The sequence below is a fragment of the Hoplias malabaricus genome, chromosome Y (genome assembly GCF_029633855.1).
Source record: "Hoplias malabaricus isolate fHopMal1 chromosome Y, fHopMal1.hap1, whole genome shotgun sequence".
NCBI lineage: Eukaryota > Metazoa > Chordata > Actinopteri > Characiformes > Erythrinidae > Hoplias > Hoplias malabaricus.
The window spans coordinates 69,747,459-69,774,569 of NC_089820.1; the positions used below are offsets into that span (position 1 = coordinate 69,747,459).

The 27,111-nt window shown below is 43.4% G+C and overlaps 2 protein-coding genes across 2 annotated transcripts; both read left to right on the top strand.

The window, feature by feature from the left end:
* Positions 1 to 1,676: 1,676 nt before the first annotated feature.
* Positions 1,677 to 13,746, top strand: LOC136678815 (armadillo repeat-containing protein 1-like). Its single transcript, XM_066656959.1, has 7 exons — positions 1,677 to 1,915; positions 7,181 to 7,393; positions 9,247 to 9,338; positions 9,418 to 9,637; positions 10,227 to 10,343; positions 10,623 to 10,697; positions 11,101 to 13,746. The coding sequence occupies exons 2-7, from the start codon at positions 7,232 to 7,234 to the stop codon at positions 11,299 to 11,301; spliced, it is 867 nt and encodes a 288-aa protein (XP_066513056.1). The 5' UTR covers positions 1,677 to 1,915; positions 7,181 to 7,231; the 3' UTR covers positions 11,302 to 13,746.
* A 1,563-nt stretch (positions 13,747 to 15,309) lies between these two features.
* On the top strand, positions 15,310 to 27,057 carry LOC136678874 (cytochrome P450 7B1-like). Its single transcript, XM_066657045.1, has 7 exons — positions 15,310 to 15,514; positions 19,213 to 19,349; positions 20,992 to 21,621; positions 24,672 to 24,878; positions 25,088 to 25,266; positions 25,602 to 25,923; positions 26,004 to 27,057. The coding sequence occupies exons 1-6, from the start codon at positions 15,441 to 15,443 to the stop codon at positions 25,887 to 25,889; spliced, it is 1,515 nt and encodes a 504-aa protein (XP_066513142.1). The 5' UTR covers positions 15,310 to 15,440; the 3' UTR covers positions 25,890 to 25,923; positions 26,004 to 27,057.
* The last annotated feature ends 54 nt before the right edge of the window (positions 27,058 to 27,111 follow it).

The following is a 27,111-nucleotide window of genomic DNA, read 5'->3' on the forward strand; positions in this document are numbered from 1 at the left end:
GCTGATTCCATATTCCTTCAGAAAAAGTCTTTAAAAGTACACCTAATATTTCGGCTAGAACAGATTAAGTGTAAAATAGAAAGAACAAAGCTTAAGACTAAACGTTTCTTTACTGTTGTGGTTCCTCTGCTTGGCCACTAGAGGAAGTGTAATATTTTTGAGTATTGTGGATTTGTGACCTCTGGTGGCTAGGTGGGGAAACTACAATATGACAGGCACTCCACTGAATTTGAATATTAAAGGAAAAAATTCTAATTTACATGATTTCGCACTGACCCCAGATGCAGTCAATCAGCCAAGACATGGGCAGAATTATGGGTTTCCTGGTTTATAAAAACAAGCACCGGAAGTCACCCGAATAGTCCAAGTAATTTCTATAAAAATACATCTCAAACATTTCTCTCAAACTGTTCAGATTTTAATAATGGTCTCACGGATGAGTTGATGTGTTTTACGAGGCAGTGTGACACTTCAAACTGTAAAACTAAACCAAACGTGAGAAACAAAAGTGCTGTGACGCGTGCTAGGGCTGCTATTCAGTGTCAGAAACTAGAGGACTGACATCAGATCAGATTCCACAATACTTTATGATGATCACTATCATTAATGCTGATTTTAGATCACTCCTATTCTGGAAGTTGTGTGTTGAATATGCTGTATAAAAGACGCCTGTGAATAAAGTGAATGCATCATTTGAGTGTTCAAAACTGTGCCCTGTTCTCTATTTAGTGCACTATTTGGGGGTTCCATTTTGTAGTAGGGTCTGAAAACATAGTGGACAATATTTAGTGCACTTCCACGATGCACTGCAAAATGTAGTGTACAAACCATGGACACTAGTAGATAGCACATTACCCATAATCCACTGCGTTGTTTGGTTAAAAACCTAATTGTTTATTATAGTGAATAATTTAGAGAATAGTGAATAGAGAATTTCAGACACTGGATGTGGTTTGAGGGAGTTTTTGATGATGTATTTTTACAGAAATGATTTGCGCTATTTGGGTGACTATTCACTTCTGGTGTTTGTTAGCATCATTAGCTTTGCAGCTGAAATGTGCAGTTATTTGTCATTGTACAACATGCAACAAAATGCGTTGTCCGCATTTAACCGAGCTGTGGCAGTGAAAACACACACACACATACACACAGTGCACTAGGGGCAGTGAACACACTCCCAGAGACAGCTATCCCCAGCAGCCATCTTTGTCAACTTATGATAGGAAGTAAGTGTCTAAGGAGACTTTAAATTATGTGGATCACAGATTATTTAATCGTGTTTATATGCTGATCATTTGAAAACCAATACGTTTTTATTAATATTCTACCATTTTATATCTACAGTGATCCATTACGTCTTTGAATCCCACACCCTGAGACAGTGACACTGAACAGGTGCTTTTTAAAGACTGCAGACAATGTCATATTAAGTTTATCTCCATAAAAAGGGTTAATTTACCACAATAAAGCAGGGTGTTCACACTGATGCACTCGACTGCGCATGTGCAGTGAATATTAATCCTGCGAGAATTAGTGCGATGATGATCGAGTTCGATTACATACATGTGGATGACGTTATTGATATAAGTGGCGCGGATTGGCTTGTTCTCGTGTGCAGCTCGGCCAATCAGGAGCGAGGGCCGAGGCGGAGCCCGCAGAAGATGCTCGGGGTTTGTTTTTGAGATTCACAACCGCTGTGATGTGATTCTAAAAGCGAAACGCGGTTCTGGACAGAGAGGAGTGCTGAGTGTACGTTCGGAGACTGCAGAGCCCTGCTGATCCCCTCGGTTCTGTTCTGCTCTGCTTTATTAGTGAAGAGTGGATGGTTTTGCTTGAAAACATATGAATGTGTGGAGTCAATGAGCACGGACAGATGAACAGCTTTAGACACAACCACAGTGAGCACTGACCCCCGGTAAGACACGTTTATTAATACTGCACGTTTCACACAAACACAGGCGGCTCTGTGCGTTTTACACATGACTGGAAGAAACAAGAACATTAGAGGTATAGAGTGAATAAAATGTTAATCTCAGTAGTGCGTCGAAGAAGACGAGCACTTTATGGGTAAATGCTTTGTATGGAAAGGAAAATGCATTACATCCTTTATAAATAATCAATAAAACAATAAAAACACTAGCCCTCCAGTGCTTATCTATGTCTCTCTCTCTCTGTGTCTGTGTGTGTGTGTGTCTCTCTCTGTCTCTCTCTCTCTCTCTGTCTCTCTCTCTCACTCTGTCTCTCTCTCTCACTCAGTTCTGTTCAGTTCAGCAGTGCTTTATTGGCATGAATGTAATACAATACACTATTGCTAAAGCATATTACAGAAAATACATAAACATATAGATACAGATACAATTACAACAACAGGAAATGATATTTACAAGATTAATGATAATCAAACAAAAAGGAAAATAAGAGCATGGAGACAATATAGATGTTTAATAATAATTAATAATCAGTAATATTCAGTAATAATTAATTACACTGTTGATTGACCACACTGGTTGTCCCTCAGGTTGTGGCAGTCTGTCACATATTTGGCTGCGTGTGGGATCAGCTCCTCCTTCTCTCCCAGTACATACTGGAGCTTCTCTGTATCAGTGAGGAGCAGGAACTCAGGACAGACTCGACTCGCTCTCTGGTAGAACCTGCTTCTGACGGACTCATACTTGGGGCATTGGGTTAGGAAGTGCAGCTCTGTCTCCACCACCGAGAGCTCACAGTGAGAGCACAGCCTGTCCTCTCTGGGGACCCAGTTCTGTCTGTGACGGCCGGTCTCCACGGCCAGACTGTGCTCACTGAGTCTGTACATGGTCAGTGTCTTCCTCAGTGACCTCTCCCTGATGGTTGTGAGGTATTTGGCCAGTGTGTAGTCTCTGTTGAGGGCTGAGTAGCTCTGTAGTTTATGTTGTTGGTGTATGGTGTGAGTCCAGTGTGTGAGATAATTGTTTTGTTGTTGGATGATGATGTGCTGGGGTCTGATTTTCTGAGTGAGTGTGTGGTGAGGATGTTTGGACTTGGTGATGTCATTGGGTTGTAGGTCACCGAGGGTCAGGACCAGCTGGCTGAGGGGAGTCCTATCAATGTGGAGCTCCTGATTGGACAGGGCTTTGTAGTGCAGTGACTGGGGGTCACTGGATTTTAGATGCCTCCAGAAGTTCAGAGCTCTTTTCTGAATGGCTATGAGGAGGGGGTACTGCCCTAGTTCGGCCCTGCAGCCGTTATTGGGGGGCTTTCTCTGCACATGAAGGATACTTTTGCAGAATTCCATGTGCAGGGTTTCAATTGGATGTTTGTCCCAGTTGGTAAAACTTCTCTGTGTAAGGGGTCCCCACACCTCACTGCCGTACAGAGCGATGGGTTCAATAACCGATCTGAACAGTTTCAGCCAGATTGGAATTGGTATCTCGAAATTAATGGACTTTTTGATGGAAAATAGAGCCCTCCTGGCCTTCTCTCTGAGCTCCTTCACAGCCGAGTCGAAACTTCCCGTGGAGCTGAGGGTTATCCCCAGATACGTGTAAGCTTTAGTGTGTTCAATGTTGGTGTTGTTTATTGTAAAATTGTAGTTCCCCTGATTTTTAGACCTCTTCTGAAATGTCATTACTTTAGTTTTTCTCTGGTTTACTGTCAGAGCCCAGTTTTGACAGAAGTTCTCCAGGACGTTTAAACTTTCCTGGAGTCCTTCTCTGGTCGGTGACAGCAAAACAAGGTCATCTGCGTAGAGGAGGCACTTGACTTTGGTGTTCCCCAAAGAGAGGCCGGGTACTGAGTCACTCAGGTTCAGTTTATCAGCCAGTTCATTAATGTAGATATTAAAGAGAGTGGGGCTCAGGCTGCAGCCCTGACGTACTCCTCGAGACTGTGGGAAGAACTCTGTCCTGAACGTTCCCATTTTCACTGCACATTTACTGTGAGAGTACATTGATTTAATGACGTCATAGGTTCTCCCCCCAACACCGCTTTCTAAAAGTTTATAGAATAATCCTATGTGCCAAATGGAGTCAAACGCTTTTTGAAAATCTACAAAACATGCGAAGATTTTGCCTTTATTGTGATGTACATGTTTATCTATCAGCGTGTGGAGGGTACTCTTTCTCTCTCTGTGTGTGTCTCTCTCTGTGTGTCTCTCTCACTCTGTCTCTCTGTCTCTCTCTCACTCTCTCTCTGTCTCTCAGTCTCTCTCTGTCTCTCTCTCTCACTCTGTCTCTGTCTCTCTCTCTCACTCTCTCTCTGTCTCTCTCTCTCACTCTGTCTCTGTCTCTCTCTCACTCTGTCTCTGTCTCTCTCTCACTCTGTCTCACTCTCTGTCTCACTCTCTCTCTGTCTCTCTCTCTGTCTCTCTCTCTCTCTCTGTCTCTCTCTCACTCTCTCTCTCTCTCTGTCTCTCTCTCTCTGTCCTTCTCTCTCTCTTTGTCTTTCTCTCTGTCTCTTTCTCTCTGTCTCTTTCTCTCTCTCTCTTTCTCTCTCTCTCTCTCTGTCTCTTTCTCTCTGTCTCTTTCTCTCTCTCTCTGTCTCTTTCTCCCTCTCTCTCTCTCTGTCTCTTTCTCTCTCTCTCTCTCTCTCTCTCTCTCTCTCTCTCTTCACTCTGTCCTTCTCTCTCTCTCTCTCTCTCACTCTGTCCTTCTCTCTGTCTCTCACTCTGTCCTTCTCTCTGTCTCTCTCTCTCTCTCTCTCTCTCTGTCTCTCTCTCTCTCTCTGTCTCTTTCTCTCTCTCTGTCTCTTTCTCTCTCTCTCACTCTGTCCTTCTCTCTGTCTCTCACTCTGTCCTTCTCTCTGTCTCTCTCTCTCTCTCTGTGTGTCCTTGTGTCTCTTTGTCTCTCTCTCTGTCTCTCTCTCTCTGTCTCTGTGTGTCCTTGTGTCACTCTGTCTCTCTCTCTCACTCTCTCTCTCTCTTCACTCTGTCCTTCTCTCTCTCTCTGTCTCTCATTCTCTCTCTCTCTGTCTCTCATTCTCTCTCTCTCTCTCTCTCTCTCTCTCTCTCTGTCACTCTCTGTCTCTGTGTGTCCTTCTCTCTCTCTCTCTCTCTCTCTCTCACACACACACACACACACACACCCCAGAACGCATGAAGATGGGGAAACACACTTGTGAGATCTCAGAGGAGGATGGATACATTAGCCGCCCTAGTACACGATACAACCATACGCAATGATGTAAAAATATTTACATATAAAAAATTAATAAAATGCCACAACCCTTCTGACTGTCTCCATCACCAACTGGTACAGGAACTGCACTGCTCTCGACCTGCAAGCTCTCCACAGTGTGCTGTTTACAGCGCAGCACATCACCGGGGTTCAGCTCCCAAATTCTGGATTTATACAAAATCATAGAACCCAGAACCAGTCCGTTTGGAGACAGGTTCTTCCCCCAGGCCTTCAGGATGCTGCACAGCCAGTCCGTCACACTTTACTTATCAGAACCAGAACCAAGAGCCCAGTCACACTGCTCATTCCAAAGATCTTCCTCCCCTCGCTCAACTTGAGTAACTTTACAGGAGCAGGAAAAAACCTTCTTTACTTTAAATGGAAGTCAATGTACGAATATTTCATTCAGAGTAAATCTGGAGCATTTCTATTGATTCTATCAAAATAATTTCTAACAATGTTGTAAACTACAAATCAACAAAGTAGACTTTCACTGAGAGTGAAGATGTCTTCACTGTCCAATTAAACACGTGTATCTGTGTGTGTGTGGATGTTTAATTACTACATCATCTGAACACAGCAGCTGTCCTTCACACTGTGTGTAAATCTCATGATGAATGACCAATAGAAACGCTCCAAAATTACTCTCAATAACATCTTTTTACATGGACTTCCACTGAAAGTAAAGAAGGTTTTTTTTCCTCCTTTATAGGTACTGTTTTGGAGAATGTTTGGACAGTGATGATACTTTGTGTATTTACTACTGAGAGAGAATAAGCACTAAATCATGCACCTTGACAATTTACACCTGTGGAGATACGGGGGTTGGACAATGAAAGTGAAACACCTGGTTTTAGACCACAATAATTTATTAGTATGGTGTAGGACAGTGGCGGATGCTGGTCTTTCAAGGAGGGGAAGCTCAGAACAGAATGAAAATGTACTGCTCCCACGGATCTCTACACCAAACGATCGCTGATTCACTCATTTCACTGTCAATCAAAAAGGGATTCAGCCTCGGACAGATCATCCAATCATCATGCAGAAGCTGAGCGTCCGGGCCAGCCGAGGCCAGCCCACTGCCCCATAGACCCCCAGAGACGCTGAGAGTCCGATGGGCGGGACAAAGACCAGCATTTATCCAATGACTCGTCTCATTTCGCTGCACTTCGCTGCTTCGCTATTGAACTCTGTGGACGCTGTTTAAAGCACCGTGAAGCTGCGGGAATGATTGAGAGGAAAGCCGCGTCTTTACCAGTGATAAGAAGCTGATTCTGAACAAAAGTTGAGTGCGTTGTAGTGCATATTTATTCAATGACATGTACACACAACAGTATATATTTGATCACTTATTTTTTGAAATTTTAGGGGAAGCTGAGCTTCACTTGCAGTCTTAGAGCAATCGCCACTGGTGTAGGGCCTCCTTTTGCGGCCGATACAGCGTCAGTTGGTCTTGGGAATGACATACACAAGTCCTGCACAGTGGTCAGAGGGATTTGAAGCCATTCTTCTTGCAGGATAGTGGCCAGGTCTCTACGTGATGCTGGTGGAGGAAAACGTTTCCTGACTCGCTCCTCCAAAACACCCCAAAGTGGCTCAATAATATTTAGATCTGGTGACTGTGCAGGCCATGGGAGATGTTCAACTTCACTTTCATGTTCATCAAACCACTCTTTCTCCAGTCTCGCTGTGTGTATTGGTGCATTGTCGTCCTGATACACGGCACCGCCTTCAGGACACAGTGTTTGAACCATTGGATGCACATGGTCTCACTGGTGCAGTGTGGAGTTAATGAAGATGGTCCACCAGGCTGCTCCAATTTAGCCATGACACCTCCCACACTACAATGACAGGTGTTTCACTTTCATTGTCCAACCCCTGTATGAGGTGACATTAAACTCAAAATGATTTAGATTTTATTTTATTTAAATTCAACGAGCTCTGGATGAGAAACGCCCTCCACATCTCTGAACAGTGAAGTGAATGTGTTATGAACGTGCTGTGAATATTCGTGTTATTTCCTGTAGCTGCTGTCTCCGTACCGGGTTTGAGGTAGGACTGAGGCTGGTACCGGTAGAATGAGCTCAGACCCAGACCCATTATCTGTGGTGAATCAGCTCCGTGAGCTGGCGGCGGACCCTCTGAACCGCAGGCTGATCGCTGAGGACCAGGGCTGTCTTCCTGGGCTCATTTTATTCCTGGACCACGCCGACCCTCGGGTGGTCTACACCGCTCTACAGGTGAGGAGACCAATAGAAAGTCGTCATGTGTGTGATGCCCATATAATGTGTTCCAGGTCTGATCTGGACAGTGTCTGTGTAACAGAAATGAATGGGATTTTAAATTTGCTGGAACTGTGTGGAAGTCTATGGAAACCCACACACTTTAAAATGATGGTCCTTCAATTGTTCTTTGGTAACGAATATGGTTCTGTATTGAAGCATGAACACTTAAAGAACCGTTTGTATGATTAAAGGGTTCTTTCAACTGATAGAAAATGTGGTATAGATCGTTCTATTTAGCACCTTTTAGAAAATGGTTCTGTATGGCACCAAAAAAATGTTTTACTGTGACAAGCTTGACATTATAACTATAAAAGAACCATTTTTGGTGAAATATAACACCCTTTAACACATTTTCCATGTATTTGAAGAAGGCTTTCACAGTGTATAGAACTTTGTGTTCATGGATCTATATAGAATTATGTATATATAACCAGTATATACAGGGCGGCGGTGGGTCCGGAGCCTACCCGGAATCACTGGGCACAAGGCAGGAATACACCCTGGAGGGGGCGCCAGTCCTTCACAGGGCAACACACACTCACACATTCACTCACAGACTCACACCTACAGACACTTTTGAGTCACCAATCCACCTACCAACGTGTGTTTTTGGAGCGTGGGAGGAAACCGGAGCACCCAGAGAAAACCCACACAGACACAGAGAGAACACACCACACTCCTCACAGTCACCCGGAGGAAACCCACGCAGACACAGAGAACACACCACACTCCTCACAGACAGTCACCCGGAGGAAACCCACGCAGACACAGAGAACACACCACACTCCTCACAGACAGTCACCCGGAGGAAACCCACGCAGACACAGAGAGAACACACCACACTCCTCACAGACAGTCACCCAGAGGAAACCCACGCAGACACAGAGAACACACCACACTCCTCACAGACAGTCACCCGGAGGAAACCCACGCAGACACAGAGAACACACCACACTCCTCACAGACAGTCACCCGGAGGAAACCCACGCAGACACAGAGAGAACACACCACACTCCTCACAGACAGTCACCCGGAGGAAACCCACGCAGACACAGGGAGAACACACCACACTCCTCACAGACAGTCACCCGGAGGAAACCCACGCAAACACAGAGAGAACACACCACACTCCTCACAGACAGTCACCCGGAGGAAACCCACGCAGACACAGAGAGAACACACCACACTCCTCACAGACAGTCACCCGGAGGAAACCCACGCAGACACAGAGAACACACCACACTCCTCACAGACAGTCACCCGGAGGAAACCCACGCAGACACAGAGAGAACACACCACACTCCTCACAGACAGTCACCCGGAGGAAACCCACGCAGACACAGAGAGAACACACCACACTCCTCACAGACAGTCACCCGGAGGAAACCCACGCAGACACAGGGAGAACACACCACACTCCTCACAGACAGTCACCCGGAGGAAACCCACGCAGACACAGGGAGAACACACCACACTCCTCACAGACAGTCACCCGGAGGAAACCCACGCAGACACAGGGAGAACACACCACACTCCTCACAGACAGTCACCCGGAGGAAACCCACGCAGACACAGGGAGAACACACCACACTCCTCACAGACAGTCACCCGGAACGGGACTTGAACCCACAACCTCCAGGACACTGGAGCCATGACAGAGACACTACCTGCTGCTCCACCGTGCCATTCCATAACCAATACATATATATATGGTCTCATTATACATGTGCACTCTTAAAAAAATATGTTTATATACATATATATATATATATATGTATGTGTGTGTGTGTGTGTGTGTGTGTTTGTAGGCTCTGCACTACCTGGCTGAGTGTCGTGCGAACAGAGAAAAGATGAGAGGAGAATTTGGGTTGATGTTGAGTCTTCAAAATGTAACAGAGAAGTGAGTACAGCCTCCTTTGTCACACACACTCAGGTCAGTCCTGATGTGAACTGAACTGTGTGTATCTGTGTGGTTCCAGAGCCACAACGCCGGGGGAGACGAGGCTGCTGGCGTCTGAGGTGTGTGATCTGCTGAAGAATTCAGGAGCAGATGGGGGAGAAGATGAGAGGGATGGAGAGAGAGACGAAGAGAGGGATGGAGAGACGTCCACTTGCAGACGGAAAGCCCATTTTTTCCTTGGCTCATCCAACAAACGAGCTAAAACTGTCATACTGCATGTCGATGGCCTCGATGATCTGGTGTGTTTGTGTGTGTGTTGTAATTGTTGTCTCTTAGTGAGTGTACATATGCCTTTGACATATTGACCCTCAGGATAAAATCACACTCCAGTTGTGCTGTGTTACATTGTGTTAAATGGGACATTCTATGAAAAAATTACCTTTTTTTTTGCATTGATATAAAACCATTCTGAATATAATGGAAAAGAAAGACAACCAAGCTAAAATGGTCAAAACCCAGTGTTTCTGCTTCTGGTTCCTCAGGCCAGTTCATGCTCAACTGAGTTGTGGGTCATTCTCATTTAAGGATGTTGTTTGGTCCTTGTGGTATTTTGATCAAAGGAAACTGTGGTAACTTGTGGAACAGATGTAATATGTCCACTTTGAAATGTTAATGTGACGGTGCCAATAGAAACAGTGGAAAAATTACTGCCTGGGTTTTGTTGTCTCTGAAATTTTAATGCATAACTTCTAAAGACATTTATTCCATTATCCTTCGTAACCTCTGTCCGAAGTTCTCAGACTCAGACGCAGTCCTGGACCTAATGCTGTGCACATTTATGTGCTTTGTCTCACAACTGGTTCACTGATTACTTTGGTGTGTTTATAGGAGCGCAGGTCTCTGTGTGAGGAAGCTCTGCTGAAAATCAGAGGAGTCATCAGCTTCACCTTTCAGATGGCTGTGAAGAGATGCATTGTCAGGATCAGGTCTGACCTTACTGCTGAGGTAAAACACACACACACAGACACAGCAGCTGTTCTTCACACTGTGTGAAAGATTCATGACGAATGACCAATAAAAACGCTCCAAAATGACTCTAAATAACATTATTTTACATTGACATCCACTGAAAGTTAAGGATTTTCCTTTTACTGTAAAGTTACTATTTTGGGAGTTGCATGCTTTTTAAATTTGACAACAATGATATAATACAGATTCTGTCTGGCTCAGTACTACCCTCTAGCGTTAATGACGTGCACAACCATCTTTCCTTTTTCTTTACAGACCCTGGGTAATGCCATCGCCTCCACTAAAGTGCTGAAGGCCCAGCAGGTGGTAAAGGGGGAGGACGGTGATGAGGTCAGACATTAAACCCACTTTTACTATTATTCTGCATTTAAAATGTACTTTAACATAATATTACTCTCTGTATCTGTCTATCTTTTCTTATTATTAACTTTAACCTCGAGATCAGTGGTTATTAGAGTTTTTATTCATTTAGAATGAAAGAAAATGGGTGTCAAACACTAATTAATGTGGGATGTCACTCTAAATAATCTGAAATTTGTTTCTAAACTGAAGTAAACACAGAACTCTTATAAATCTCCTGCTGTGCTCTGCACGTGTGAAAGGACCACTCTGGGTCATCTCCAGACCTGATACTCCAGAGTTTCTCTGAAAAACATGTTCATTACAAAACCTCAACACAGCATCTTTACTGGTATTTCTGGCCAAGCTATTCAAAGTGTGTGTGTGTGTGTAGATACTGATTCCGTTCCACGATGAAGATGATGAGGATGATGAAGGTCTATCGGTGTTTATGACTCTGCCGGAGTATCTCTCAGAGGACGACAGTCCAAGTGTGGAGAGGGAGAAGGTTCTGAGTCGAGTAGGCTCAGCCAGCGAGGGCAGTGGGTGGCTGGCTTCTGCAGCTAACTTCCTGTCCAGATCTTTCTACTGGTGATGACGTTCGGTCTCAGACACTCCTGTACAGTTTCTCACACACACACACACACACACAATCACTCACACACACGTTTGTTTACCGTCAGAGAGGTATAGGTTTGAAGATGAAGTGTAAACACAATAAGTCACAAAAACACTGGACTGTACTTAAATTGGAACACTGACAAAATATTGATAACTGTTTTGTCTTGAATACTTTTCTAAAGCACTGTATGTACAATGTATACACACTGTATATGCACTGAATTTACAGTACATTAACTTTATATCTGCTGTATATACACAATATGTGCACTGTGTATGCATTGTATATCGATATACAGTCCATGCCGTATATACAGACTATCTATATACTTGCATATGTTTGTGTGATTTTTTTATAATTGGAACGGCTGTATTCAGTGTAAACCATGATATAAACATTCCAGTTTTTTTTAACGAACCAGTCACTGCTGAAAATGAGCTTTTAAGAATTATACTGATTTTATGGATTAAGTATTTGATTAAAATACTGAAATCAAATACTGTGCATGAGACGTTAAATTTGCAGAATTACAGATCAGGGGCCGGATTCACAAAAGCTTTACTGTGAAAATAATAATGGTCTTAAGATAAACACTGAAAAGGTCCTAAGAAAGTTCTTAAATGCAATTCTCAAAAAAATCCAAAGTCGTTCTCAGATATTGTCTTAAGGAAGTCCATTCATCCATTCATTATCTGTAACCGCTTATTCAATTCAGGGACACGGTGGGTCCAGAGCCTACCTGGAATCATTGGGCGCAAGGCGGGAACACACCCTGGAGGGGGCGCCAGTCCTTCACAGGGCAACACACACTCACAAGTGTAGCAAAATGGATGAAATGCAGAATCGAAGAAAGCGTTCAAGAATTTGTTTTAAAAAATTGTGTGAAAAAATAGACAACACGAAAAAAACCCCAAAGATTCATGTTTGTCACTAGTTTCCTGACGTAGAAACTAACAGGACTTGAACAACAATCTCCACTTTTACCGTGTTCACATTTTGGACATTACTCAGAGTAATTCAGATATTTAAATTCATCGATTTAGAGATTTGTCTGAACTCGTACTCAGTCCTCAGTGTGTGGCTTGCGACAGTTTAAGAAAATAGCCAAGAACGTGTATTTTTAAAGTATACCTGTTGTTCATAGAATAGAGTTCTGATTCATTGGTGGGTAACAGTCACTTATTTTTGCTTTTTCAGATCACTTAAGGTGGAACCGACTCTAAATTCAGGAAAGCGCTAACTGCATGAAAGTAAACACAGAGCGAAAGTGCTACAAAACTAAACAGCTCGAGTTACACATGAGTTTCTGTGGGAATTCAAACAGTGAATAAACACTTACAGACAATTTACACTTCAGACACCAACAAACAAAAGCTCTTTTTCTCCTCAAACACACTGTTCCACTTTAAAAGACGCAGAGCTTCTGAACGTAAACAAACCAGAGAAAATACAGGTTCCCACAGTCTTAGACTTTGCCTTTAGCTTTTTTCTTAAGTATGAAGTTAGGGGGGAAAATCATATTTAAGAAGAATATCTGTCTTTCTTTTGTGAATCTGGCCTCTGTTTCTTCTGATGCTCAGGTTAAAGTTAAGGCAATTGTTTTTATTTGCCAGTAAAGTGGTGTTTATTACATGGTGTGTGCATTTACAGTGTGTGTGAGAATCTACTGCCATATCAGTGCTGTGAGGATGATCTGAAAAAGTGCCATATGGAACTTCACTTGTTTATTCACCATCACTTTTGTATGGTTCACCTGTTGATTAGGTACACCAAGTAGTGCTAAATTAGTGTCTCCTTTAGCAGAGGTCTTATTCTTGGCAGTTTTTCACTGATGTCTCAGGATACTTAATGGCTAAACAGTTAAGGAGAAACAGCATCTGACAGAAAGGAGACATGAGACAATTTTGGCAGATCAACCTGAGCTCAGTGAGGGGCTCTACTGAGATCTCCAGAAATATCCCACCTCTCGTCTTGGGTTTGAGAAATGAGAAATATCTGAGCAGCAATAGACACAAGCTCTACTCTCCACAATCTGATCACAGAGTTGTCCAAGAGAAACTACAGAGACATTAAGGTGAGAAAACAGAGAAAATAAGGAGAGATTATAGTGAAAATTAAGAAAAGAATTTAAATTAGTTTTTTTTTGGCTGTAAAAATATGCTGGTCTGTAATCACCATTGACACACACACACACTGCTGAGAGGAAGATTTTATAACTGTGTATTTAATTATTTATTTATTTATGTTCTGTGCTGCGTTCAGGATCTAAATCTTTGCTCTAGTTCTGTGCCTGTGACGTGCTGAGGTTTAAAATCCTGCAGTTGGTGTAAAGTGACTTTAAAAACACTGTTTTAGTTTAAAGTATAAGACTCGGTTGTTCTTATGTGCTATTTACACACTTTATTTATGACAAATTAAAACTGAACAATGTTGCATCAGTTTCTTCTTTGCCTTAAATGTTTGTATACGGAACAATCACTGGTTTAGAAACACCTACCTATCTACACTCACTATCTACAGGAAATGTATTTTTCCTTGCTGTCTTCAATCGTCATACCTCTCTGCCTCCTAAAAGTCTTAAATTTAATCCATTTCTATCTGTTGACACCCTTCCATGTAAATACTATTTGAATAAGGCATTGTTTGGTGGAGCTGAAGCTGATTCATCAAGTGTACTTGAATCTCCACTTGTTTTTTTTTTTTTTGTATTAAAGTTATTAAATTCATTCCCTGGGAAAATGCACACTCACATTTACGCAGGATAGATTGTGTTATTGTGAGTGTCTGCAAATCCATCAAGAAGACACAAGACAGAGCTTGTTCCGTACTCACTGTTCTGTTCTGTGCAAAAACGTCGTGCACACCCATGAAAAAATGTAACCCTCATACACATTTACGGCTCTGAACAGTCCACCGACCAAAAACATCCAGCCGACAGCGTCCTGTGTCACTGATGAAGGACTAGAGGACGAGCGACACACACTGTGCAGCGACAGATGAGCTACTGTCTCTGACTCTACATCTACAAGTTGGACCAACGAGGGAGGAGTGTCTCACAGAGTGGACAGAGAGTGGACACAGGGTTTAAAAACTCCAGCAGCACTGCTGTGTCTGATCCACTCTACACCAGCACAACACACACCAACACACCACCACCACGTCAGTGTCACTGCAGCGCTGAGAATGATCCACCACCACGTCACACCTGCTCTGTGGGGGTCCTGAGGAACAGGGGGGAAAGGGGGTTAACCAAGTATGCAGAGCAACAGGTGGACTAAAGTCTGTGCAGAGAGTACAGACTGATAAAATGGATAATGGGTGTAAAACAAGGTAGGTTCCTAACCCAGTGATTATTCAAAGAGAGCAGAGTCCTTTTCGTACTGAAATACATTTTAAATACATGGAATTACTACGTTTATTGTGTCCTGTATCTGAAGTAAATGACCAGAGCTGTGTCTGAACGTTTCCTTCCGGTCTAAATTTTACAGAGCATCCAGACACCAGGGAGGGAGTGAGAGAGAGAGGGGTGGGTGGGTCTGGATTGCAGTGAATAGAAAGTAAACAGAGAAGGCTTTATGTGACTGAAAGAACACACACACACACACACACACACACACAACACACACACACACACCCAGAGCAACTAGAAATCAGCTTGAGGACGGTGAAAGGAAAGGGCATTGCTTTCAGTTTTACTGTTGTCCTGGCCTTGGATGGACCACCATCACTCAAGGGAACACAGTTCCACTGTTCCACAGCTCAGTGATTCCGGGGCTTTATTCCACATCTAATTTAATGTGATGTTTAACAGGGTGCACAATTCACTCATTATAAATTTAGACATGTGGAAGCCACAACTCGTCTGCAGTGCGCATGCGCCGGACGTACCGCCCCCAGCAGGCACTACAGTGTTCCTTCAATATTCAGATTCCAATAAGACACACACTGTCAGTTTTTAGAGAGCGCTGAAAACTCAGGAGACTGTTGAGAACAGTGTTTCCGTTAAAAAGAGAAAGAGAGAGAGAGTCGGTTCGGTTCGCTGGTACTGGGACCTTCCCGTTTGTGGGAAAGCATCGGAACCGTGTGCGGGTTTGGACCGGGTCGGTGCTGAGATGGAGACTTTCCTGACGCTTGTCCTGGGGGTCGTCTCCGTTCTTCTGCTGCACGCGCTTCTCTCGAGGAGACGGTGAGTTCAGGACTGAGATTCAGAAGTGTACAGTTACAAGATTTGTTTCCATGCATTGTGGGGACTTTAGATGGACTTCCATTCATTCAGTACTTAACCAAATGTGAAATATGACCCTGAAACCTCACCATGAGTCTTAACGCACCTGAAAATCTAATTATTTAACAGACGTCGTGTGGAAAATCTTGTGGTTCCCACAACACGAGTGAAACCAGGTTTACACACAAACATCTACACAACGTTCATTCATAATGTGCATGCAAATATGTATTTCAAAATATATATATATACCACATAATCCCAGACAGTGAGCATATATCAGTCCAAAAGGCTGGGACTCCACTGACTGTAGCCCACTGCAGGTCCACCATCGGATCCCTCAGATTACTATCCTGTACCGGAGAGAACTCATTTCCCAGTAAACAAGGAACGTCCCTGGACGTTCAAAATAGGTCTAAAAGTAGTCTGTCCGTCAATGACATATTTTAAACGTCAATGGACGTCCAAAATCCATCTTAACAAGTTAGTTAAGTGGTGACCAATCGATAACGTCAGTGAACGTCCAAAATCCATCTTAATAAGTTAGTTAAGTGGTGACCAATCAATAACGTCAGTGGACGTCCAAAACGCGTTTTATACAAGTAATTTGGACGTCCAAAATACGTCTAATAGTCGTCTTTTCAATGTCTGTGTTTGGACGTCTTTTCAACTTTCATTTTCAACTTAAGAGAACGTTGATTAGACGGCAGTCATTACGTTATTTCAACGTTGAATCAACGGCTAAGTGTTTACTGAGTTTATAATCTCCTCAAACAGATTTTACATTCACAGAGACTTTTATTCTGGAAAACACACTAATACAAATATTACCAACAACTCTGAGAGAAATAATAATTAGTATAAGCCTGATATAAAATGATTAAATGATAAAAACGTTGAAACTGTGCTGATTAAAGTTATTTACTAACCTTATTTATAAAGAATAACAAAAATAACCCAATGAAGGAAAAAAAATGTAAATTGGACTGTGAATGGAAAAGTGCTGAAATTTCTGTTTATTCAGCAGCAGTCTGGCAAGAAATCGCCTTGTAAAACACTAGTGGACCTCCAACTTTGCCCTCAGTGGGTCAACAGTGGTCCGCCACCTCCTTCCTCTCAGGGATTAAGCATTAATGCAAAGTACAGAATAATACAGTGTCATACACCACCACAAACTGGAGTCCTGAGTTTCAGTCTTCTCTTAAATTAGGTCAATCTCAATTGTAGATTTCTGAGTGTCCATCCATCCGTTCATCTATTCTTTCATTCATCACTTCATGAATCATTCATCCACCCATCACACATCTGTCATTCTTACAGTGAACACCCTGAAACTAAACGGATGCCACAGAGGAATCAATGTTCAGCTTGAAAAGAAACCCTAGGAGTGATTGATTATTAAATTATTTCAGTGTGAGCTGTTGAAAATCACTGTGATTATGACTTATTATTATAATTATTCCCATTACTGTCATTTTTTGGACCCTGTTTCACATACGGCTGCTGAGCGTGACCTTTAGTGAACCAGCTCACTGTCTACACACTAGGAGAACCCTTACTGCCCTGTTATTTACTTATTTTGCCCATTGATTTGTGAATTAATGTTTTATAGTGTACTAAGCTGGATGAGATCCAATAGTCTTTCTCAGCCCTGGCACTGGAGGCACCCTACCCTGGACATTTGAGTGGGTTCCTTGCTTTAACACACCCACTGTAACTCTGAAAGGATTGTTCATTAACCGATCACTTGAATCAGGTGTGTTAGGAGGAGGGAGAGCCATAAACATGCAGGGCAGGGTGCCAGGTCCAGAAACGGCCACTGGAGGCCGCATTTTCACCCAAACAATGGAATGTGATTCATAGCATAGTGTAAATTGAGAATTCAAGTGAAGTCAGTTTTGTTTACAGTGTGTTTTTCACAACTGATGTTGTCTCTAAGCAGCTTTTGTTGAATTCGAGCTCAATACGACAATAACAAGGAAAAATGAGGAAATCATCTTTAGAAGAACCAAGACTCAAAACAGAGGAATCCTTCTCTGTGTGACACCGGAGCTAATGCTGCGTCCTATTTACCTCAGAAGTCAGATGACGGAGCTGGGAATGAAATCACACCCGAGCTGACCGTGATCCAGAAAACCCTATACCCCTGTGAGCTTGTTCCTGGTTAGCACTACCAGTTGATAAAAGTCTATCATTGCATAGTTTTAAGCACTTAAACACATTCACATGCAGCAGTCGGACCTTTTGAATCCTCAGTCTGCCTACCAATGTGTGTTTTTGGACCGTGGGAGGAAACCGGAGCACCAGGAGGAAACCCACGCAGACACAGAGAGAACACACCACACTCCTCACAGACAGTCACCCGGAGGAAACCCACGCAGACACAGAGAACACACCACACTCCTCACAGACAGTCACCCGGAGGAAACCCACGCAGACACAGAGAGAACACACCACACTCCTCACAGACAGTCACCCGGAGGAAACCCACGCAGACACAGGGTGAACACAACACACTCCTCACAGACAGTCACCCGGAGGAAACCCACGCAGACACAGAGAGAACACACCACACTCCTCACAGACAGTCACCTGAAGGAAACCCATGCAGACACAGAGAGAACACACCACACTCCTCACAGACAGTCACCCGGAGGAAACCCACGCAGACACAGAGAGAACACACCACACTCCTCACAGACAGTCACCCGGAGGAAACCCACGCAGACACAGAGAGAACACACCACACTCCTCACAGACAGTCACCCGGAGGAAACCCACGCAGACACAGAGAGAACACACCACACTCCTCACAGACAGTCACCCGGAGGAAACCCACGCAGACACAGGGAGAACACACCACACTCCTCACAGACAGTCACCCGGAGGAAACCCACGCAGACACAGGGAGAACACACCACACTCCTCACAGACAGTCACCCGGAGGAAACCCACGCAGACACAGGGAGAACACACCACACTCCTCACAGACAGTCACCCGGAAGAAACCCACGCGGACACAGGGAGAACACACCACACCCCTTGCACATTATAGCATTTTCTTCTCAGTTGTGCACAGCGTCTATTGCTCGTTTTAGGGCTAGAAATGACCCGTAAATGACTGAGGTATGCTTCTGGCACATTAGTCGTCGGTTGTTTGGTGATAAGGACGTTCAGAATGTGTTTACAATGAGGCAATTTAAACTGTATTTATCATGTTGTTAATCATTTACTCTGTATTTGCTGCTATGTGAGACATGTTCTGTTCTTCAGGTGCCAGTCTAAGGTCTATTGGCCCTATTCTGGACGACCCTGTATTTAATTATTTATTCACAGCATCCGAGTGTGTGGTATTTTATTTGTAACACATTCTGTCCTCCCAGTATCAGCACACTTACAGAAATAGCACCAAGTGTTTTGTGTTATAACAAGAAGTGTGTGTTGGAAACTTCATTTATAAACTGACCAGTGTTGCAGAGACATTTCTAATATAAGTAAATTAGTACGTATGAATGTAATATGATATATATTCCTAATATACTCAGTAGAATATTTATATATTTCAGTATGATCGTGTATTCTGTTTTGTTTGGAGTAACCAGTAAGGCATGTGAAAGTGAATGAAAGCCTCCTGATGAAGAATGTGTTTTGTGCTGTAGGAGGGAGGGGGAGCCCCCACTAATTAAAGGATGGATTCCATTTCTGGGAAAAACTTTGGAATTCCGGAAGGATTCCCATCAGTTTCTACAGCAACTACAGCAGAGACATGGAGATGTTTTTACTGTACTGATTGCAGGTAAAATTCAGAAACATCAACACACCTGCAAGCACACACACACACACACACTCACACACACACACAAACACAAAGGTCTACAAACAGCCACATGATACAAAACTCTATCCAATCCAGAACAGCAAGCCCAGACTCAGAGCTCAAAATGAGAACAAGCTGCTTACAGCAAAAAAATCACACTGATCTGAATAAAACTGATATTTTAGCGTTTGTTTGTTGATTTATGTGAAATGCCCGGACAATATTCCAGAAATCACACCCATTTTTTAGAACAGTCTTCTTTTTCCACTGAAGACATGCACATTGGAGGTACACATTGACATTATACACGTGTTGATGAAATTGTCACACAGCTCCAGTGTTCTCCCCCGCCGAAGTAGCAGGTAGTGTCTCTGTCACAGCTCTGGAGGTTGTGGGTTCGAGTCCTGCTCTAGGTGACTGTCTGTGAGGAGTGTGGTGTGTTCTCTCTGTGTCGGCATGGGTTTCCTCCGGGTGACTGTCTGTGAGGAGTGTGGTGTGTTCTCCCTGTGTCTGCGTGGGTTTCCTCCGGGTGACTGTCTGTGAGGAGTGTGGTGTGTTCTCTCTGTGTCTGCATGGGTTTCCTCCGGGTGACTGTCTGTGAGGAGTGTGGTGTGTTCTCCCTGTGTCTGCGTGGGTTTCCTCCGGATGACTGTCTGTGAGGAGTGTGGTGTGTTCTCTCTGTGTCTGCATGGGTTTCCTCCGGGTGACTGTCTGTGAGGAGTGTGGTGTGTTCTCTCTGTGTCTGCGTGGGTTTCCTCCGGGTGACTGTCTGTGAGGAGTGTGGTGTGTTCTCCCTGTGTCTGCGTGGGTTTCCTCCGGGTGACTGTCTGTGAGGAGTGTGGTGTGTTCTCTCTGTGTCTGCATGGGTTTCCTCCGGGTGACTGTCTGTGAGGAGTGTGGTGTGTTCTCCCTGTGTCTGCGTGGGTTTCCTCCGGATGACTGTCTGTGAGGAGTGTGGTGTGTTCTCTCTGTGTCTGCATGGGTTTCCTCCGGGTGACTGTCTGTGAGGAGTGTGGTGTGTTCTCTCTGTGTCTGCGTGGGTTTCCTCCGGGTGACTGTCTGTGAGGAGTGTGGTGTGTTCTCTCTGTGTCTGCGTGGGTTTCCTCCGGGTGACTGTCTGTGAGGAGTGTGGTGTGTTCTCTCTGTGTCTGCGTGGGTTTCCTCTGGGTGACTGTCTGTGAGGAGTGTGGAACCAGTGTGTGTGTTTGTGTGTGTGTGTGTGCAGCAGTGTTGCAATATTACGGCATGTGTTTCTCGTTATGTGAAGGAGGAAGTGGAGAGTCATGAAGGGTGAATGAAATGAGGAGGGGGAGATATTGAGGATGAAAAGAATAAATTCAGTTTCAAGACTTGTTTGTGTGCTCAGCACAGAGATTCCCAGAGTAAATATGCATTCTTGCTCAATCCTGAAATATTTGTCCAGGCATCTGTCTAACTCCCACACAGGAAATTCACACCAAGAGTAATTTATTTCACATCGGTGGTAAATGTAGTTCACAAAACGTTATAAAAATCTTGTTAATGATTCCGTGGGTTTCTCAAAGCTAATTTGAATTGAACTGAAAATGAGCAGCCTTTGGAACTAATTCCTGTTGTATACTTTGTGTGTGTTCTGTTGTAGGTAAATACATGACATTTGTTATGAACCCTCTGCTATATCCAGCTGTGATTAAACATGGGAAACAGCTGGATTTCCATGAGTTCACAGATTCAGCTGCATCCAGGACGTTCGGTTACCCAGCTATGAGTTCTGAAAGGTTCCCTGGCCTCAGTGACAAAATCCAGAAATTATACCCTTACCTGCAGGGCCCTGCCCTTAATTCCCTCACACTGAGCATGATGGGAAACCTGCAGCTCCTCCTGCGTCTGCGCACCAGTCAGATGGAGAGTCCAGAAAGTGACTGGATAGAGGAGGATCTGTATGAGTTCTGTGAGCATCTGATGTTTGAGGCGAGCTTTCTGACTCTTTATGGAAAACCTCCTCAAGCAAGATCTCCAAACGCACATTCACAGTGGACCACCTCCATAAACACATTCAGAGAAAAATTTAGGAAGTTTGATGCCATGTTTCCTCTGCTGATTGCCCATGTGCCCATCTGCCTTCTGGGAAAAACCGGGTCCATCAGGGAGGAGCTGATTAGCTTTTTCCATCCCCGAAGAATGTCAGAGTGGACGAACGGATCCGAGTTTGTACAAATGCGGAGTGAACTGTTCCAGCAATACGACACGCTAAGAGACAGGGACAAAGCAGGTAACACACACACACACACACACACATAATTATCCCCACTTCAGCACTCATGACCCCCACAGAGCAGGTGTGATGTGGTGGTGGATCATTCTCAGCGCTGCAGTGACACTGACGTGGTGGTGGTGTGTTAGTGTGTGTTGTGCTGGTGTAGAGTGGATCACACACAGCAGTGCTGCTGGAGTTTTTAAACCCTGTGTCCACTCTCTGTCCACTCTGTGAGACACTCCTCCCTCGTTGGTCCACCTTGTAGATGTAGAGTCAGAGACAGTAGCTCATCTGTCGCTGCACAGTGTGTGTCGCTCGTCCTCTAGTCCTTCAACCGTGGACGTAGGATGGCACTGTGAGGGTCCAGACCGTTTAAGAACATGGTGAAATGGGGATAAGAAAGTATGCAGAGAAACAGATGAACTACAGTCTACAGTCAGTGGAGCTGAGAGAATGGACAGTGAGTGACCGTTCAGTGTGTGTGTATAAATAAGTGAAAATAAATGAATAACAAAAAAAAAAAAAAAAATCACAGAAACTAGCTGCAAACAAATGAACTTTAATCTGCACTGAACCACTCCACCCTCTGTGTTCCCTTTACTCAGGGTTTACAATTAACCCCTGCTTGTTAGTGATCTAGTACTAATCACCCAAGAAAGGTTTATGTGGCTGAATGCCATCAAATCATCACAGCAAAATTCCAACATGTAGTGTAAAGTCCTCCCTGATACGCAGAGATTGCTACTAAAGTACAGAGGAATAAAATCCTGATTTATTTCTGCGGAAAAGCCGGAAGAGGAAATGTACACAGAAGTCTGTTAGCATTCCTCTGTACTGCCTGATGAGATAAAAGAAACGGAACCACTCGACAATCACTCAGGACCATTTACTTTTACATGCCTCTTTGACAAAGATGTTCCGCAGAATGTAGAAGAAATGATCCGCAAATAAAAACCTTAGCTCTGTGGTCATTGAACCAGCAAATTTGGACACAAAGTTTGTTTCTGGCTCGTCGTCCTCCTGGAAGACTGAAAGGTCACCTAGTTTTAACTTAAGTTTGAGGTACACATTAAATCTCCTAGTAATTCATGAAGGTTCCCAGGACCTTTTGGGTCAAAACAGCCCACAAGAAATACACCAGGGGCTGTGTTCTGTGCTGTATTTTTACACCAAATCCATCTGACCATAGAACATTAACCCAGCCAAGCTTCCAGGACTGTCTAGTGAACCTCAGACGCTTAACACTAGGCGATCGCTTGACTTCTGTGTAGTTTGTTGACCCTAAATTCTTTGCTCCCCAACAGTCCACCTCTCTCTGAGCCTGGGTCAAAATATGCTCTTTTTCAGCTACAGCTCTGGGGTAGACTAATCTTTGCAATTTGCAAACAATGTAACTTACGAACCCCAAATTTAGTAGTGCATCACAAAAGCCTTCTTTATTTCCAAAATTACAAATGAGTCTTAAATGCGACGTTCACAATTTTGATCAATAAAACCCTGTGTATAAAGCTCTGAGTGTGTCTCCTCACCATGTGCTGCTCTGCAGTCGGTTTGCTCTGGAAACCGCTCGAATGTGTTTACGAAGCCCCAGTGTCTGTAAATGGGTAAAAAAAAAAAAAAAAAATACAAAGTGTCTGGGTCTGGTATGCTAGGCTTTCTCTCTCTCTCTCTCTGCTCACGGCAAATCTGTTACAGATGTGAAGAAGCTGTTTTAAAAGGGCAGATGTGCAGTAAACATGTGGAATCTAGTCTGATACAGATCTGTGATGATTTATTTAAAAAAATAGAAATATATGTACATATTTTTTTTTCAATCACTGGACGCAGACAAAATGTATGTTGCACTCATATGTATCATCTGAGTATCACTGTCAGCTGTTTTTTGGGGCTTGTTTAAGCTTCCAGTAGGCACCATACAAGATTATTATAAAATACTAATCTCATCTGTGAAGCAGCTACAGAAACTGCAGGGTGTGTACATGAACAACCAGCTGCGGTGTGTGAGAAGGCGAGAGTGATTCAGGTTGCCAGCTTTCTGAAATAGATCTATGGAACGCAGTTTTAGTGGTGTGTGTGTTTTGGGGGCGGGGCATGGCAGGGCACGGCAGGGCTTGTGCTGCAGGAAGAAACACAAGTGAGAGGAACCAATAACCCACCAATCCTTTTGGTTGCAGTCAATCTGATTCTAGATTTTTGTTGTCAGTCATGTTTTATTTTAGTCAAGAGGACACTTAACTACCTAAAGCAGTTCCATCTCATTCCCTCCTTTTTTTAATTATTAATTCATTCATTTCTTTCAACCGTGACCCTGAGCTGGATTAGCAGTTACAGATAATGAATGACCCTGTAACCCTTATCCAGTTCAGGGTGGAGGTGGGTCTGGAGCCTACCCGGAATCACTGGGTGCAAGACAGGAACACACCCAGGAGGGGGCGCCAGGCCTTCACAGGGCAACACACACTCACACCTACGGACACTTTTGAGTCTCCAATCCACCTACAATCGTGCGTTTTTGGAGCGTGGGAGGAAACCAGAGCACCCGGAGGAAACCCACGCAGACACAGAGAGAACACACCACACTCCTCACAGACAGTGACCCGGAGGAAACCCACGCAGACACAGGGAGAACACACCACACTCCTCACAAACAGTCACCTGGAGGAAACCCACACAGACACAGAGAAAACACACCACACTCCTCACAGACAGTCACCCGGAGGACCTGCTGTTCTCCAGTGCTGTAATCTGTTTTGATTAATGACGGGTGATGGAGAGAATTTGCCCTTATTTCACCTCAGAGTAACAGGAAATCATACAACTGCTTAAGCTACTAAACACATAACTGTCATATTATATTTTTGAAACATTTTGTTATCCGAATTTAGAGGTGTCAGTAACCCTGACTGATCTGTGTTAAACTTCTGATTAAAGTTAATAAACACAACGTATAATAAAATATATATATATATATATATATATATGTTTACCAATCACAATTATATATGCTCCTACTCTCACTTTTTGTTTTTGTCTTTCTCAATCTCTCTTTCTGTCTCTCTCTGTAGCTCATCACTTTGCCATACTCTGGGCCTCGGTGGGGAATACTATCCCAGCATGCTTCTGGGTTCTTTACCACCTCCTTTCTGACCCAGTAGCCCTTCGAGCTGTGTGGAAGGAGATTGTAGAAGTGATCGGAGAGAAGGAGGTGGAAAATATACACACTCATGACGTCAAACTGACCAAAGAGAAACTCGACAGGATGATTTATCTCGGTAACACACACACACTCTTACACCTTTTAAGAAAATGGAGATTTTTTTTTTTTGCAGAATGCCACATTCTTTCCTTTCTCAAGTGGTCTTTCTCTCCATTTCTTTCTCACCTTTCTCTCTCTCCCTCCCTCCCTCTCCGTCGCTCTGTATCAGTATGATTCACTTTGTCCCTCCCTCTTTCTGTATCTCTCTCTATCTCTGATCTATAGAGAGTGCGATTAACGAGAGTCTTCGTCTCTCTTCTGCGTCAATGAACATTCGTGTGGTTCAGGAGGATTTCTGTTTGCATTTGGACTCTCAGTGTTCTGTGTGTGTGCGGAAAGGAGACATTGTGGTTCTGCATCCTCAGAGCACACATCTGGACCCTGACATCTACACACACCCTAAGGTAACCATGGAGACAGACAGACCCCTGTAGCCACTGGAGTGACAACATACCTGTGAGGTTCACAGAATTGTAACTTTAAAAGTTGTTTGAGGAGATTTTTTTTTAATCAGTTGGTAGTAAATGTTTGTGTAAGTATTTCTCTATATCACCCACAGATACAAACAACTAATGGACTGCAGTTGGACATTTTGCAAATCTTCGTGGCTTTTTAAAGTATTATATGTTTTGTGGTGGAATTCAGATGAAGCAAATCAAAAGCTATGCACAGGCCAACAACAGCAGAAAGAATGGTATGTGATTACTCTTTTATATGTTTTTTTTTGTATGGTCCGCAGGAATACCAGTTTGACCGGTTTGTGGAGGGGGGGAAGGAGAAGACAGAGTTCTATAAAGGGAATCAGAAGGTCCGATACTACCGCATGCCGTTTGGATCTGGAGCCACAATGTGTCCGGGTCGGTTCTTTGCCATTAATGAGATGAAGCAGTTTGTTTGTATCACTCTGCTGATATATGAGATGCAGCTGATTGATGGACAACCGAAAGCAATGCTGGACACAAACAGAGCAGGCCTGGGCATCCTTCCTCCAACTAATCACGTTTCCCTCAGATACAGACCTAAATAAACATCCCCCTCTGGTCTACTCACATCTCCATGAGGTATATACTTTGAAATACAGATCCATACTAAGAAATACATCCTCACATTGTCCAGTAACACCTCACCATGTCTCCCTCAGATACAGACAGAGATAAACACTGACTGAGAAAGAGAAGACCTACTGAACACGGACGGAGAACTGACTCATCAAATAAAACCCATTGGAGTCCAGATCCATTTCTGAATCATGTTTTGAATTTATTGTAATTATTAAAATTATTGGGGCAGCATTCACTGACCAGCTCTGACCCAGAAACAACCTGTAAAATACCATGATGTGTTTGAACAGAGTTTGACTCTCGATCTGTCTTGGTTGGGTTATGTGTGGTTATGTAATTAAGAAAGGAGATTAAAAGGGTACAATTTGAAGGATAACATATCTGTGATGAATGATGACTCTGGATGGGAGGGATGCCTTTTCTGTGTGTCAGAGACTGAACACCAGACCAGAGACCTTCAGCAGAAGGAATCCAGTGTAAACTGAACTCTGGTGATGAATGAGGAAATTAAAAGGAAATATGGATATAAACAATACCTAAATGTGCGTTGCATTAGCGCCCTCTTTTGAACAGTTGACAAAACAACCAAAACGTTATCAACTTTGTTAAGGTATTACACAAAGCAGGATTTCTCCATTTAGCCAGATTACTTAATTCCAAAGTCAGGCCTGTCCTATAGGAGCAGAGCTGAAGGAAATTCTGGACAAATCTCAACTCTGGATTCTGGACAAAACAGTATTTGAAGTATGAATATGTTGCAAATGTATAAATTGTGTGTAATATATAAAATATATTGAGAATAGTGAGCTTAATTTTCATTTACATTGCAACTAGGCAATTTTTCACTACAAAATACAAATTAAACAACATCAATTCAGACAGTCTTTGTCAAATCTGAGGCCTAAAGGGCACTACATTTATCTCCTCAAGCAGACTGTTAGTGGTGAAGGGAGGACACCTAATAATTATTGGAGATGATGACTTTTAATGAACTTTGATTTTTACAAATATATCCATATGTTTGTGAAAAGGTTTGTAATGTAATGATTCAGTCTGTGCCGTCTACCTTTAGAGCTCCAGTTTCAGTATTAATTTTCTGATTTTGATTAAATGTCCATGTCCATGTCTGATTAAATGTCCATTAAATCTGACTGATTTTCAGAGCTTTGGTGTCCTGCAGTTCGTGTA